At 33.0% G+C, this 13,340-nt stretch overlaps 2 protein-coding genes across 3 annotated transcripts in view; one reads left to right on the top strand and one right to left on the bottom strand.

Annotated features, from left to right (window-relative positions):
- LOC111512224 (uncharacterized) overlaps window positions 1-845 on the bottom strand; it is a 41,931-nt gene extending 41,086 nt beyond the window's left edge. For both annotated transcript variants that reach the window (XM_074185273.1, XM_074185274.1), the window contains exon 1: window positions 704-845. In XM_074185273.1, coding sequence (XP_074041374.1) covers window positions 704-779 — 76 coding nt within the window. In that variant the 5' untranslated portion in view covers window positions 780-845. The remainder of the gene's footprint in view (window positions 1-703) is intronic.
- Window positions 846-960: 115 nt separating this feature from the next.
- Window positions 961-13,340, top strand: part of Dhc62B (Dynein heavy chain at 62B) — a 123,007-nt gene continuing 110,627 nt past the window's right edge. The window contains exons 1-3 of the mRNA XM_074185272.1: window positions 961-1,392; window positions 5,491-6,556; window positions 11,610-11,919. Coding sequence (XP_074041373.1) covers window positions 961-1,392; window positions 5,491-6,556; window positions 11,610-11,919 — 1,808 coding nt within the window. The remainder of the gene's footprint in view (window positions 1,393-5,490; window positions 6,557-11,609; window positions 11,920-13,340) is intronic.

Consider the following 13,340-nt stretch of genomic DNA (forward strand, 5'->3'; position numbering starts at 1 on the left):
TGTCGTTTCAATCTCTATGCACATACTTATTGATTACACTGGAAATACCTACAGTGCACATTACCCGTCTTACTGTCGATATTATTATGCTTTCAGATGGCACAAATACAACGATTCATACGTGTCCCTCTCTTCATTGAAGTATATTTAAGGAAGGGAAGGCGCCAATGATGACCAATTTTTCATTGTGTCTATTTTTTATTCATTATGATTTATTGTGATTTGAAAATACATTTATTTGACAAAACTAAAAATATGTTACCATGATGATACTATGGTGATTTTTCAAGTATTAATCAATTACTGAAAGCTTCACAAATTACACTTCATTTTAAAAATTACCAATGAAAATACTAGAACGATTACGAAATTAATATAAAATGAAAAATGTTTATTTTTTTGTAAATACATAATTGAACTTTAATTCCTCAACTGAGGATTCTTATATCATAGACTGGAATAGACTGATTCAATATCATACTTATATGCCGATAATGAGAGTGCATGATCCTCAGATTACAGGCACAATGAGTGCCTCAGATTACTAAGGCACAATGAGTTATTCCCTTATCAATTACACCCAGTCTATAAAAGTTACACTTTGATACAGTAGGATTTTTATATAGTTGGATATAGACATTACGTCAAAATATCGTATTGGGTCTTTGATAGGAGTGGACTTTCAAGTAAAATGAGCAATTACCTGACAGAGTGGAGTTTTCCACAGCTGCATTCACACCTCTACTGTTTTGCTGCTTCCTGCTCCTATCTGATGGCATAATCTCCTGATATAAACTTCCTATCGGCTTTTTATACTACAAACACGCCCAGTTCTTCTAAAAAATATAAAAATATATAAATACACTGTCAGGCGCGACGATGAATATAAAAGAATGTCAAACTGACACATCCAATCAATCAACTTCGAAATTTGTCGAACATTGAATATTTGTCTATAAAATGGAGAGAGAAGCGAAAAGGCTCATAAAGCGCTGTAAACTGAACACTAAGAACATGATTCAGCCTCCGTTACTAGCGGAACTAATCGCCACCCAACTGACTGAGGAGTTGATGGACAAATTCAAGGTCAATCAAATGAAACGGCAGCAGTTGCGGGACTTTCAAACTGAGTTTACGAAAAATACGAAACTTAAGGAGTTCAAGCACCGCTTGGTGCCTCTGTATCCAGGAGTACCCCATTTCGACGATTCCCACAAAAAAATTCGTGGATTTGCCAACCTGGGCCCTACCACGGAGATGTCATTATTTCAGGAATCGGCTATCAAAAAAAGGATATGTGCGAGAGGACTCGAAACGAAGTATACGTCTTCCATCGATAGAATAATGTCAGAAACTCGTGATGAATTTATTAGGATAACTCATGACGCCGGGGTGAGTAACTTAGTTAGCTTCATTACGTTTTTTCGGAATGATTTCAGTCAGTTTATATTTTGGTTTGAATCCAGAAAATAAAAATAGGAACTTGTGATGCACTATTTGGAGTTCTATTCCAATACTAAACCGTTTTTTTTACACCTCGACACGTGTTTTAATCACCAAGTCATCATCTTCAAGAGGAAATTGAAGTTTAAGGGTGGAAGGATGATTACTTGGTGATTGAAACACGTGTCGAGGTGTTAAAAATAATGGTTTGGTGTTGGGATAGAACTTCAGTAATATTAAATAATAGGGGTGAAATAAAATTTGTAAAACTTGTGAATTTTTTTCAGCGTTAATATTTTCCTAATTCAATGTATTTTTAATCTTGTACAATAATTACAAAAATGGTTTCCAAGAGAAAATTGCCTTGACTTTTCATTCGTAAAACAACATTCAAAGCAAATATAGCGGGTGTAACTTCAACAACGACCATCCTTCTATCTTTTTCTTGAACTTCAGGAATTGTTTTTCATTAGATACGAAAGTTTCGAAAGCTGTATTTGCTTGAAAAGAATGATGACCGCTTTTGAGCAAATTATAGCTCAATAGGATAAAAAATTATCTAGATATCGGGAAAAAATATTAGGTGACTTTTATATTGAAAAATCATTCGAGGAAGTAGATTTTCAGAATATTCATATTATCCAAATCGGTGATAATATACAAAATGTATCACTTCAACTCCGACCACTTCTGTAACTTTTTCTGTTGATATCTTTTTCAAAAACTTGTTTTCGTTTTGTAGAGTTTTGATACAGTCGTAATTGCCAGTTCGATGAATTTATTCCTTCCGAAATAAGTATATTTTTTTGAAAAAATAATTTGAAAACGTAATTTCGAATCTTTCTAAATTGACATATTTCTATATTATCCAAACCAGTGACGATATATATCATGTATCTAATATTGACCACCCTCCATCTTTCACTGCAAGACAAGTATTCACATATAGTCAATGGGCATACTTGAAGACTGGCTATAAATCAAATCATCTAAATCTGAAGGAACAATTCGTTCAGGCCAGTCTCAACTCCCTACACTGTAGTTTAATGGAGTGACCCCCATCAGAAAACAACTACTCTCCTGGCTAATACCACGAAGGAGTTGAATTATATTCGACAGGTGTCAGTGCAGGATTTTTCACTGAAGTTATTCCTGCATATGCTCTGGGCGATACAACTGCCGCAATAGATCTATTGCGCAATAGATCTATTTCAATAACGATTCCATAGTTCTCCAGTGTTCAATTATACACACTCCAGGGTTCAATTCAATTAACCTGACACCATGTAACATTGATAGCCACGAATAATATCTTAATACTTCAATTATCAAAGTAGCCATTACATAAAATAATTCACGTGGTATTACTACAACTGGCCAGGGCAGTGTTGCCAACTACTCTACACAATGTTACCAAATAACTACCATATAATACATATATTGCTCTTCGTGGTATTAGCCAGGGGAGTAGTTGTTTTATGATAGGTGTCAGTCCATTAATCTACAGTGAAGGGAGTTGAGACTTGCCTGAACGAATTGTTCCTTTATATGATTTGAAAGACAACTAGTTGAAAACCCGTCAGAAGACTCATCAGTCGGCTCTGTCAATCCCATAGATGACATCTTCGTAAGATGAGATATTGATATTTCTTAGTTAGGATTGTCCTTTAAGGATAGTTGAGTCCACCAAGTCATTTGTGGTTCAGCCCAGTACCACTGACCTATATCCGGTGGAAACAGCGATGTCTGGATTTGAATCATGAATGCGTTGTGTTTCAAAAGTGTCCAAATTATCGGATTATCAGGCGATAATTTAAATAATTACGGAAAATTTGCTTCGTAGTCCAGGAGAAATTCGAATCGTATTTCCATGCAATGGATAAACCCTTGAAAAAAATTGGATTATGTGATGGAATTGGACGATACTTGATGAACAACCGTGACGTATTCAAGTAACATTATGTGAAATTTTCACTTGACAGTTTACATGTATCAAACTCGTGTTGTGGTTTTGTGAAGTGTCCAGTGAAAATCTCACAATGAAGTGTTAGGCTTGAAACTGGTTTAGTAAATCACTAAGTGAAAAAACTGATAAGGAAATCAAGAAAAGTATTGAGAAAACTATTTACTCTGAAGGGCGTCATTCAAAAAATCATAATAAACCATAATTGATTATTCCAATGGAATTGTATTATTTTAATTTCTTTTTCTTTTACATTGTATGAGATGCTTTCATACTGAAATTGAGAAACGACATACATAGGCAAATAAAATGGAAAGGTACCCACGGAAAAATTATTTTGTTATGATAATTTGATTCATCCCATATAATGTCGAACAAAAGTGAATGACTTTTATTGAATTCCGGCTTTGTACTACGGTATTTCTCATTCTTCAAAACGGATTCAGTACGCCATAGAGAGTAAGTTAACACCGATGTCAATTTCATTTCTCAAAAAAGAATAGAGATCGAAAAAGCAAGTAAATTTATATCAATATATTTTTTTTCCCTATGATTTTGTTGTTCGAATCTGTAAGCGTTTGTCATGATAAATTCTTTGAGAGTGGCGTTGTTGCATCATTTCAGTAGCAAGACGCAGGCAAATTAGTATCATCTTGAGATTCAAAATTGTAGAAAATATCAATCTACAAAATATTTCTTCAATCACAACGTTAATTCAATAAATAGGTCATTCCTTTTGGGGGTGGCGATGATTCTACTCCAAAATTTTTAATACGGTATCTAAATGCTTTAGAAGGGGTTCACATAGGAAGTGCACAACTTGTGTTTCACGCATAGTTCTATTTTGATATCCACTTTATTTGTCTACCTCGAATTTCATACTGAGAATGTTCACAAGTCATATGCAGTCCAGAAAAATGTGGAGAGGAGGTAGATCTAGAAGGATCTCCATGGCCGCTGACGGTGTGGTACTGATGGTACCACTGATGGCCAGACAAGTCTGTCTCTGTAAGCCCGAGAACTTCGCCTGAGCCATTTTCTGTGGAGGCTTCGGCCACCAGGCAATTGCACCATAAGTGATCATTGGTCTGACAATCATCACATAAATCTAATGGATTTATTTGGGACCTGAACCCCAAGTTTCACCACAAATCCTTCGACATGTCCATAGGGACAGTCTGGCTTTGTGTAAAACTTTTTCCAAGTGAGCATTCTAGGTTAATTTTTTATCAAGGATAATGCCAAGATATTTGAACTCCGTTCCAAATGGAATTATCTCACAATTGAGGGAAAGTGGTGTTAGATCGTCCAATTTTCTCCTCCTGGTAAAGGGGCATATCACAGTTTTGCCAAGATGACAAGGTCATCTGCATAAGCCTGCAGATCTACTTTTCTTCTGTCAAGGGAATCAAGCAGACTATCTACCAGGAGCGATTGCAGCAGGGGAGATAGTACCCCACCTTGAGAGCACCCTCTGGTGACCCTCAACCTAATAGAGTCGTAGTTGCAGTTCTGTTTACCAACATGGCATGGATCCAGCCAGTTATGGTCGATTCTATACTTTTCCTAGCCAGATATTATCCTATAGATTTGGGCAGTGCATTGTCAAATGCTCCTTCAATATCGAGTATTATAGCAACCGCAATCTCCTTGTTGTTAAGGGATTGGGAAATTTTCTCTACAAAGTTGTTTAATGCTAAATCTGTTGATTTGCCGATTTGACAAGCATACTTGTGGTTATTCAGGGGGGATGCATATAATGCCATCCTCCTGATTTGTCCGTCCTATATCCTCTCACGACCTTTCAACAGAAAGAATTTAAGGCTGATTGGTGTGAGTCTTTCCGACCCAGTTCTGGTATATATACCACACTTGTTGCCAACCAACTTGGCTGTATATAGTTCCATGCCATATAGTTCCAATTTTATATTACAGTACCTTTTAATATATTTCAACTGTTATATTATTTCCTCAGTTTATTATATGTGCAAAAGTTAGATTGTATGTATCTCAAAATTAATGATATTATTGTTATTTATACTCTCTCATATGTTTTGAACTACATTATATTAAATTCATTGCAGGTCAATTTAAAAACGAAACCACTAGATCTTTGCTGTGAACGATTTCGGCCAGCACCTTACAAGTATATGGGCAAAACGGACAACTACCCAGTATACCTCTGGCTTCGCAAAGAATTTCAAAACAAATACATGTTGCATCAACCGCTTGTTCACCGAGTTGTTCAAGAATGCTGTATGCTACCAGACACATTGTTCAATATAGGGGTTTTGAGAAACAAACCTTACGATATTAAAGAACTAGATGACACTTTCGGACACTTTGTTGCAGACGCCGAAAATATTCTTCGAAAATTCTACTACAGAGTTTCTGAGATGGTTGAAGAAGATGATACAAAGTTGGAACCGTTAGCTTATCAGCGACTATTGCGAGTGTGTACTGGTCTACTTTCAGTGTATATGGGCAAGGCAATAGAGCATACCATCGACCACATCGTCGAAGTGACTGGGTCAGAAACACTGGTGCCTTACTTGAAATTGTCTCTAAAATACAGCGAAAACTTAGTTCTTCATCCCAACGAACAAGACGTTAATTTGATTTACTCATTGTTCATAATAAATCTCATTGACATCGGACAGAAATTCAACGTTCTGGAAATGCTTCGGATCAAAGATTATCCTGAAACATTCATTCACGCCAATATAACTGACGAATATGTTTCTGAATCACTAGAAAAACTGATGGAAAATATAATGACGATGTTTATCCCTGTAGAGGAGTACCTCAGCAACTTGGACGAAGATTTTAAAGAGATATATCAAACCATCAGCCTCACTAGCTGTGGACCTAGTGCTTTCGATAATGGCTGCCTTCAAATAGAGCACTATCAGGATTACATCAGCAAGGCTAGCTCTATGTTGAGCAGTGAGTATTTTGCTATCGGACAGCTAATTTTGTCGGAATATGTACTTTCCATGAAGGAATCGCTGTCGGTTATCATAGAGGAAATATTCACTAAGTTGTGCGATATTCATATTCAGGAGAATGAGAATATTTGCGAATGTTTTGAGAAAGTTAAGGAGGAAGCTATGCATAAGCCTGCCACTAGCGAGGAACTGATTGAGCAGGGTGAGTTCATGTTATATAAAAAAACAACTTACCTGAAATTCGAAGTTTAATGAAATGAAACTATAGAATACCTTGATAATACGAAAAAGTAGAATTAAATTGATTTTGAGTTTAGGAGAAATAAGAGTGATCTTCCTTCTTGACCATTCGGTCGTAATTTATATTCGAGACTTTTCTCAATTATTTTTCATTTTTGCTGAAACAAAAATGAAAAACTCAGAATTATTCTAATTTATCATTCCAATATATACAAGGTGTTATGTAAGTACGTGGCCAAATTCAAAGGGGTGATTCTTTTGAGAAATTCTAATAGTCTGGTTCACACGTACTCGATTTAGCTCTTTTTTGTGAAATTTTTCAGCCCTGTCCAAAAATTATGATCAAGGTGTCATTCGATTCGTATTTTTGCCTAAAAAATTTAAGGAAAGGTCCAAAAACGCGCCGATGAAAACTACAAAAGTTATAAACAAATTAGTGAAAAAAAAATGGGGCTTTAGTTTTTTTCTAATATCTCGGAAAATTTTCGAAATTTTGGGAATTTTAAAAGATCAATGAATTTGCGTAAAAAAAGTCCCGACTCCCGAAACTGTATCTCGATTATTTATAATTTTTACAGAACCCTGAAAATAGAGCCAGAAGCGGTCTGGCTTCCGTGCACCTTTCGTCACTCTGACACAAAAACAAAAAAAATATTTAAACATATTAAATGTAAATATTAAGGAATGAAAAAAATCATGAAATGTTGGGATACATCAATAAACAATAATCCGCAGTCAAAAAATTTTTATCCCAATTTTAACGTTAATTATAAATTTGTTATTAATAACTTTTTCAGAATTGAAAGTTAATATAAAAATCCCTATAATTATTAAACTAAAACCCTGTCATTTTTTTCCTTCGGTGAAGTTATCCTTAATAGGCAAAAAAATAGATTACCGTTTGCCAAAATAAAAAAATTGTTATTTTCTAGTTTTTTATTAACAATTGAAAATTATAATTATATAAAAAATACATTACAAAATTTTATTTTTTATTTTTCATTGTTTCAATGTTTCATGGCTAAAAACTAATTAATAATTTTTTTTTAAATTTTTTACAGCTATTCTTAATAAAGTTATTATAAACAAATACATTGTTTATAAGCAATTCGAATTTTTTTGCATTATGATAATTGAAAAAAATCATGATTTTTAGAAAAACATGGTTTCTTAAAAAAATTGCTTTGTTGCTAAAAATGCGTTTGTTAATAAACAATCGTTTTTTGCAACTAAATATTGAAATTAAGGAACCGTTTTTTTAAATCATAAATTCTATCAATAAATAAATAAATAATAGGGCTACAACTTCAGTAAAAGGCTTAAATTGGTAATAAATTCATAATGAACAAAAAAGACTTGAAGCATATTTATCATAAATGCAATAGTTTGAAAGTTATTATAATTATAAAAGCGAAGGAGCGAATGAAAAAAACAAGTATCAATATAAAAATATTAAAAGTTTTATAAAAAATAGAATAAATTAAAAAAAACACATAGGTACTTTTATTATAGAACAAAGTATTGAAAAAATAAAAAAAATAAACAATTGAAAAAAGAATAAAAAAAAGTTTTTTCAAAACCTTAAAGAACAATAGAATTTATGATTAAAAAAAACGGTTCCTTAATTTTAATATTTAGTTGCAATAACGATTGTTAATTAACAAACGCATTTTTTAGCAACAAAAAACAGAAACAATTTTTTTTTTAATAATTTTTTTCCATTAACATAATGCAAAAAAATTTTCGAATTGCTTATAAACAATGTATTTGTTTATAATAAATTTATTAACAATAGCTGTGAAAAATAAAAAAACAATTATTAATTATTTTTTTGCCATGAGACATTGAAACAATAGAAAATTAGAAAAAAAAATTGTAATGTATTTTTTATAAAATATTGATTTTCAATTGTCAATAAAAAAATAGAAAATGACGATTTTTTTATTTTGGCAACGGTAATCAATTTTTTTGCCTATTAAGGATAACTTTACCAAAGGAAAAAAATGCCAGAGTTTTAGTTTGATAATTATAGGGATTTTTATATTAACTTTCAATTCAGAAAAAGTTATTAATTAACAAATTTATAATTAACGTTAAATTGGGGATAAAAATTTTTTGATTGCGGATTATTGTTTATTGATGTATCCCAACATTATATGGATTTTTTCATTCCTTAATATTTATATTTGATATGTTTAAATAATTTTTTTTGTTTTTATGTCAGAGTGACGAAAGGCGCGCAGAAGCCAGACTACCCGCTTTTGGCTCTATTTTAAGGGCTCTGTAATAATTATAAATAATCGAGATACAGTTTCGGGAGTCGATACTTTTTTTACGCAAATTCATTGATCTTTTCAAATCTTTTTTCAAATTTCCAAAATTTTGAAAATTTTTTGAGATATTAAGAAAAAACTAACGCCCCATTTTTTTTCGCTTAATTGTTTATAACTTTTGTAATTTTTATCGGCGCGTTTTCAGACCTTGCCTTAAACTTTCTACGCAAAAATACGAATCAAATGACACCTTGGTCGTAATTTTTGGACAGGACTGAAAAATGTTACAAAAAAAGTACATGTGAATTAGACTATAAGGCGAAAACTTCATCTGTTGATAAAATCTATTTTACCGTTAATCAGCTGTCATTCCCCTACGAACGACATATCTCAAAAGTCGAAACTTGTCCGAGCTAAGGACTAACGAGGTCAATCCTTTCAACGTGTGATCCTAACACGGGTTGGACGATAGGAAGTGAAAATCGATCGTCCGGCCTTGCGGTTCAAACTACCGGTTCGCACAGCGGATTATTGAGTAAGTAGAGCAAACCACCCACCCACGTCAACCCACCAGGCTACCGTCCCACCAAACATAGATCTAGTAATGCTTTGTTTTTGAGCTACAGATACAAACTGAATAGAAAAAAATTTTCATGTATAATTGAATGTTTGTGTCTGAAAGTTACTTCTTTGCATGATCTACACATCTTCGTGACGAGTTTATTTTAAAGATAACTGCTTTCTTCCTTTTTTTGGAAGATTCACACATTTTTTTGTATAGAGATGGAGAAGTAGAAAGCTAAAACCTTTTGAATTGAAAAGCATGTTATAGCATGCAGAAAATAAGGAATATAGAGAGGTGAGCTGCATGGGAATTGAAACAAGTGTTTCATGCAGAAACAATGAAAAATGTTTGTGGTATCAGAATTCCGAAAGTTATAGAGCGGAAAAAAATTAGAACTCAGGATATTTGAGAATCTACATAGTTATACAGACTAAAGGATGATGGAACATTGGAAAATATGTTGAAGATGATATTGAATGAATATAGAATGCTCAAAAAGTGAAGGATGTCAACTGAAAAGGACTCAAAGATCATAAAAAATATAAGAAAATCTTATAGTTATAGGCAGAAGATAATAAATATATGAGAAATTTTAAGTGTTTGTGGACTATAGAGTGTTTGAAAACCTGGTAAGTATAAAAATATCAAATGATGACTTTTGAAAAACATGCTATACTAACAGAAAAAAACAGCTTGTTGGACAATGATAACTAGTTTAGAGAAAAAAATTATGAGACATTTTTGAACTGAGGATGTCCAGAATCTAGTTACAAAATGGTCAATACTGAGGAAATTGAGAGAAATATTGTGGATACACAATGCATGGGAATTCAGGAAAGTATACACAGTTATAACGAAAACCCATAGAAAACTCATTATATCAGGAAGAAAACAATGAGTACTTATAGAGTGTTTGAAAAAAGATTGGATGCAGATGAAACTGAAAAAAAAATTAATTTATTAAAAATTGAGAATCTAGAGAATATAGAGTACTTCAGTTTGTTATCTATGAATTTTGAAATTGTCAGAAAATAATGAATATCATCATAGTCTGTTGAATTATTTGCAAAGTAATTTTGGGTATTTGATTAGGTTTTACACCAAAAGATAAAAAATGTAAATTTCCATGAACTGAGGGTGCTTTAGAATCTAAAGAGTTAACAGATTGTTTCAACTACACAATGTTGGAAAATTAAAAATTCCGTTGAATTCACCATTTTATAATGAATATACAACACAGAGAAACTCGTATAGAAATCTTTCTTAAGTATAAATATTTAATTTTTTCAATTGAGTTTTTCAATTTTTAGTCAAAATTTATGAATACGGCTAGTTACTGACTTGTTAAGCTTTTAAGTGGTTGGCTTATATTACGCAATAACTTTTCGAGGTGAACTCTACAATTTGCCCTTTATTACCCTTCAGCAGATTCTCTATTGATTCAGCTTTGATTTTTTCAGATTGCGAAAGGTTATAAATCCAAAACAGTAGAAAGTATTGAGTCATCCACAAAAAACATGTCATTCAAAGAACAAATATGTTATTTGATATTCACAATCCAAACTTTGTATTTAAGAATTTTTTTGATAAATTCAAAACATTTGAAGAAATCAACACTTATACATTTCAACAAATTATATACTGCCCTTGTTTAACTACGAATAAACTAGATTGAAAAAGGAGCATCATAACATCACCTGAATCTTACAATGGCTTACCTGAGTCACTCAAAACAATCCTGTTTTCAAAGAAGAATGTAAGAAATTGCTACTCGCTTGTGGGATAATTTGAAGATCGTATCCATGTTCCACTTCTTTCTTGTTTATTAGTTTTGATCGTATCCATGTTCCACTTCTTTCTTGTTTATTAGTTTTTAATTTTTCTCTTTTATTTAGATGTCTCTTATTCTGATGATGTCATCGTTACGGTTCTGACATATTGCTATTGCTTTAGTATAGTTTAAGATGTATTAAAAAATTCAATATTTGTTAATGCAAATCCTGGGAAAAATAATTGATTTGATTCAAATATGTGTGTACTAATGAATACTTAATAATCATGTATACAATAATAAAGACTGAATTATTCAGTTTGTGAATTTAACCAAGCGTGATAGAAAATTTGATTGCATACATGTGTACTATTTTTCAAACTCACTATGAGATATTATTCTGCAGGTAAATATATGATATGGATCAGAACTGTTCACCTCCAAAATCTCCGTGAAAGGATCCAACAAATGCTGTACGATTTAACTCGCCTTATAGAATATGGCACGGTGCTACAAGATCATATGGATTTGAATACAAAAACTGTCCATTGGTTAACGGATATTGATGCTGCTCTTGATTACAATGCTAGTATGTACGAACAACTCAAGTTTGAGTATGAAGAAAAATTGCAGAAAACCATCGCCCATGTTAATGGATCAATCGTTATTTTGGTTCCTTTGTTGGGTGTTTTGGATGACATGGATGATTTCTCTAGGTTCGTAGAAGAGGTTGAATGAAACACGAGTCTCCCGAAGCGCGTTATGCTAACCAAGTTAGGATCTTCAGTAGATGATATATATGGTATTTCATTCTGGTGTACCAAAAATTATATTCTATGATTCCAATATAAATACTATCAAATTCAACACCATTATATGTTATACAGAGTGGGGCACCAAAAACGAAACAGATCGAATGAATAGTTGATTTTTACCGATTCGAAGTCCTCCCCCACCACTTGACCTTGAATGATGTCATATGAACTTGATGAGGTAACCTACAGATGACTGTGGTTGTGACCTTGGATGACCTTGAACTACGCCATATGACCTTGATGGGCCAGGTTGAATATCTTTTGATGACCTTGACCTGACTCAACTTTTAATATCATCCTCATGTCTCCAATGTAAAGCTCAAGGTCATGTATTAAGGAATTGAACAAGGTCATACGACGCACACATAGCTCAAGGTTAAGCTTAGTCATTCAACGCCAAGAATTCACATTGGAGAAATGAGGATGATATTCAAAGTTGAGTCATGAATTTGAGACCTTGAATGACCCTGATGATAATCAAGGCCGATGAACAGTGTGACCTCGAACGACCTTCAACATGGCTCATCAGGGTCATACGATGTAGTTCAAGATCATTCAAGGTCACAACCACAGTCACCTGGAGAATAACTCATCTAGGTCATGTGACGTCATCAAGGTCAAGTGGTGGGGGAAGGACTTCGGTTCGGTATAAATCAATTACTCTAATATCTTTCAAAACACATGTTTTCTGAAAGGAAAATACAAAAACACGTCGATTTGTAATCCAAGGGGGACATATTTCTATCATAACCTCAACTTTCATACCCCACCCCCCACCCTTTGGTCACTACCACCAAAATAATTTGAATAGGGAAAGTAGTAAGTGTGACACGTCATTAAAAGGTGATTTCATGAGGAATTCGGCCATGTCAATTTTCGTTACCCATCTTTATATTTTGGCCTTCTTTTGCGAAAAAAAAACCATTCCGTATTCCTAATCATGATACTTCATTTGCAAGCTAATTTGACATAAATTCGGTGACAATGCATTAAGGAATGTTTCTAAGTGAGAAAAAAAAAATGGCGGCCTCACAATGGCGGACAACATTTGCAATTATGGTTCAATTCGATTCAAAATTAGCATATGGGGGTTTTACAAGTTTCCAGTATGACGAAAAAAATAATTAAATTCATAAAAAAGCTCTTATACAAATACGCAAAAAGAAAATTATATATATTTCGTTGATGCGTGACGTAGATTATTCTATGCGTAAGAGAATCAAAATTTTACTGGGTAAGAATACCTATTTTGCACTCGTGACAATTTTTTCTTTTTCTTCTCATTTCATTCAGAAGCTATTTATCCAATTTTATTCAATTCG

The sequence above is a fragment of the Leptinotarsa decemlineata genome, unplaced genomic scaffold (assembly GCF_025532065.1).
Source record: "Leptinotarsa decemlineata unplaced genomic scaffold, Ldec_3_MD MMD2_tig00026369_RagTag_RagTag, whole genome shotgun sequence".
Taxonomy (NCBI): Eukaryota; Metazoa; Arthropoda; class Insecta; order Coleoptera; family Chrysomelidae; genus Leptinotarsa; species Leptinotarsa decemlineata.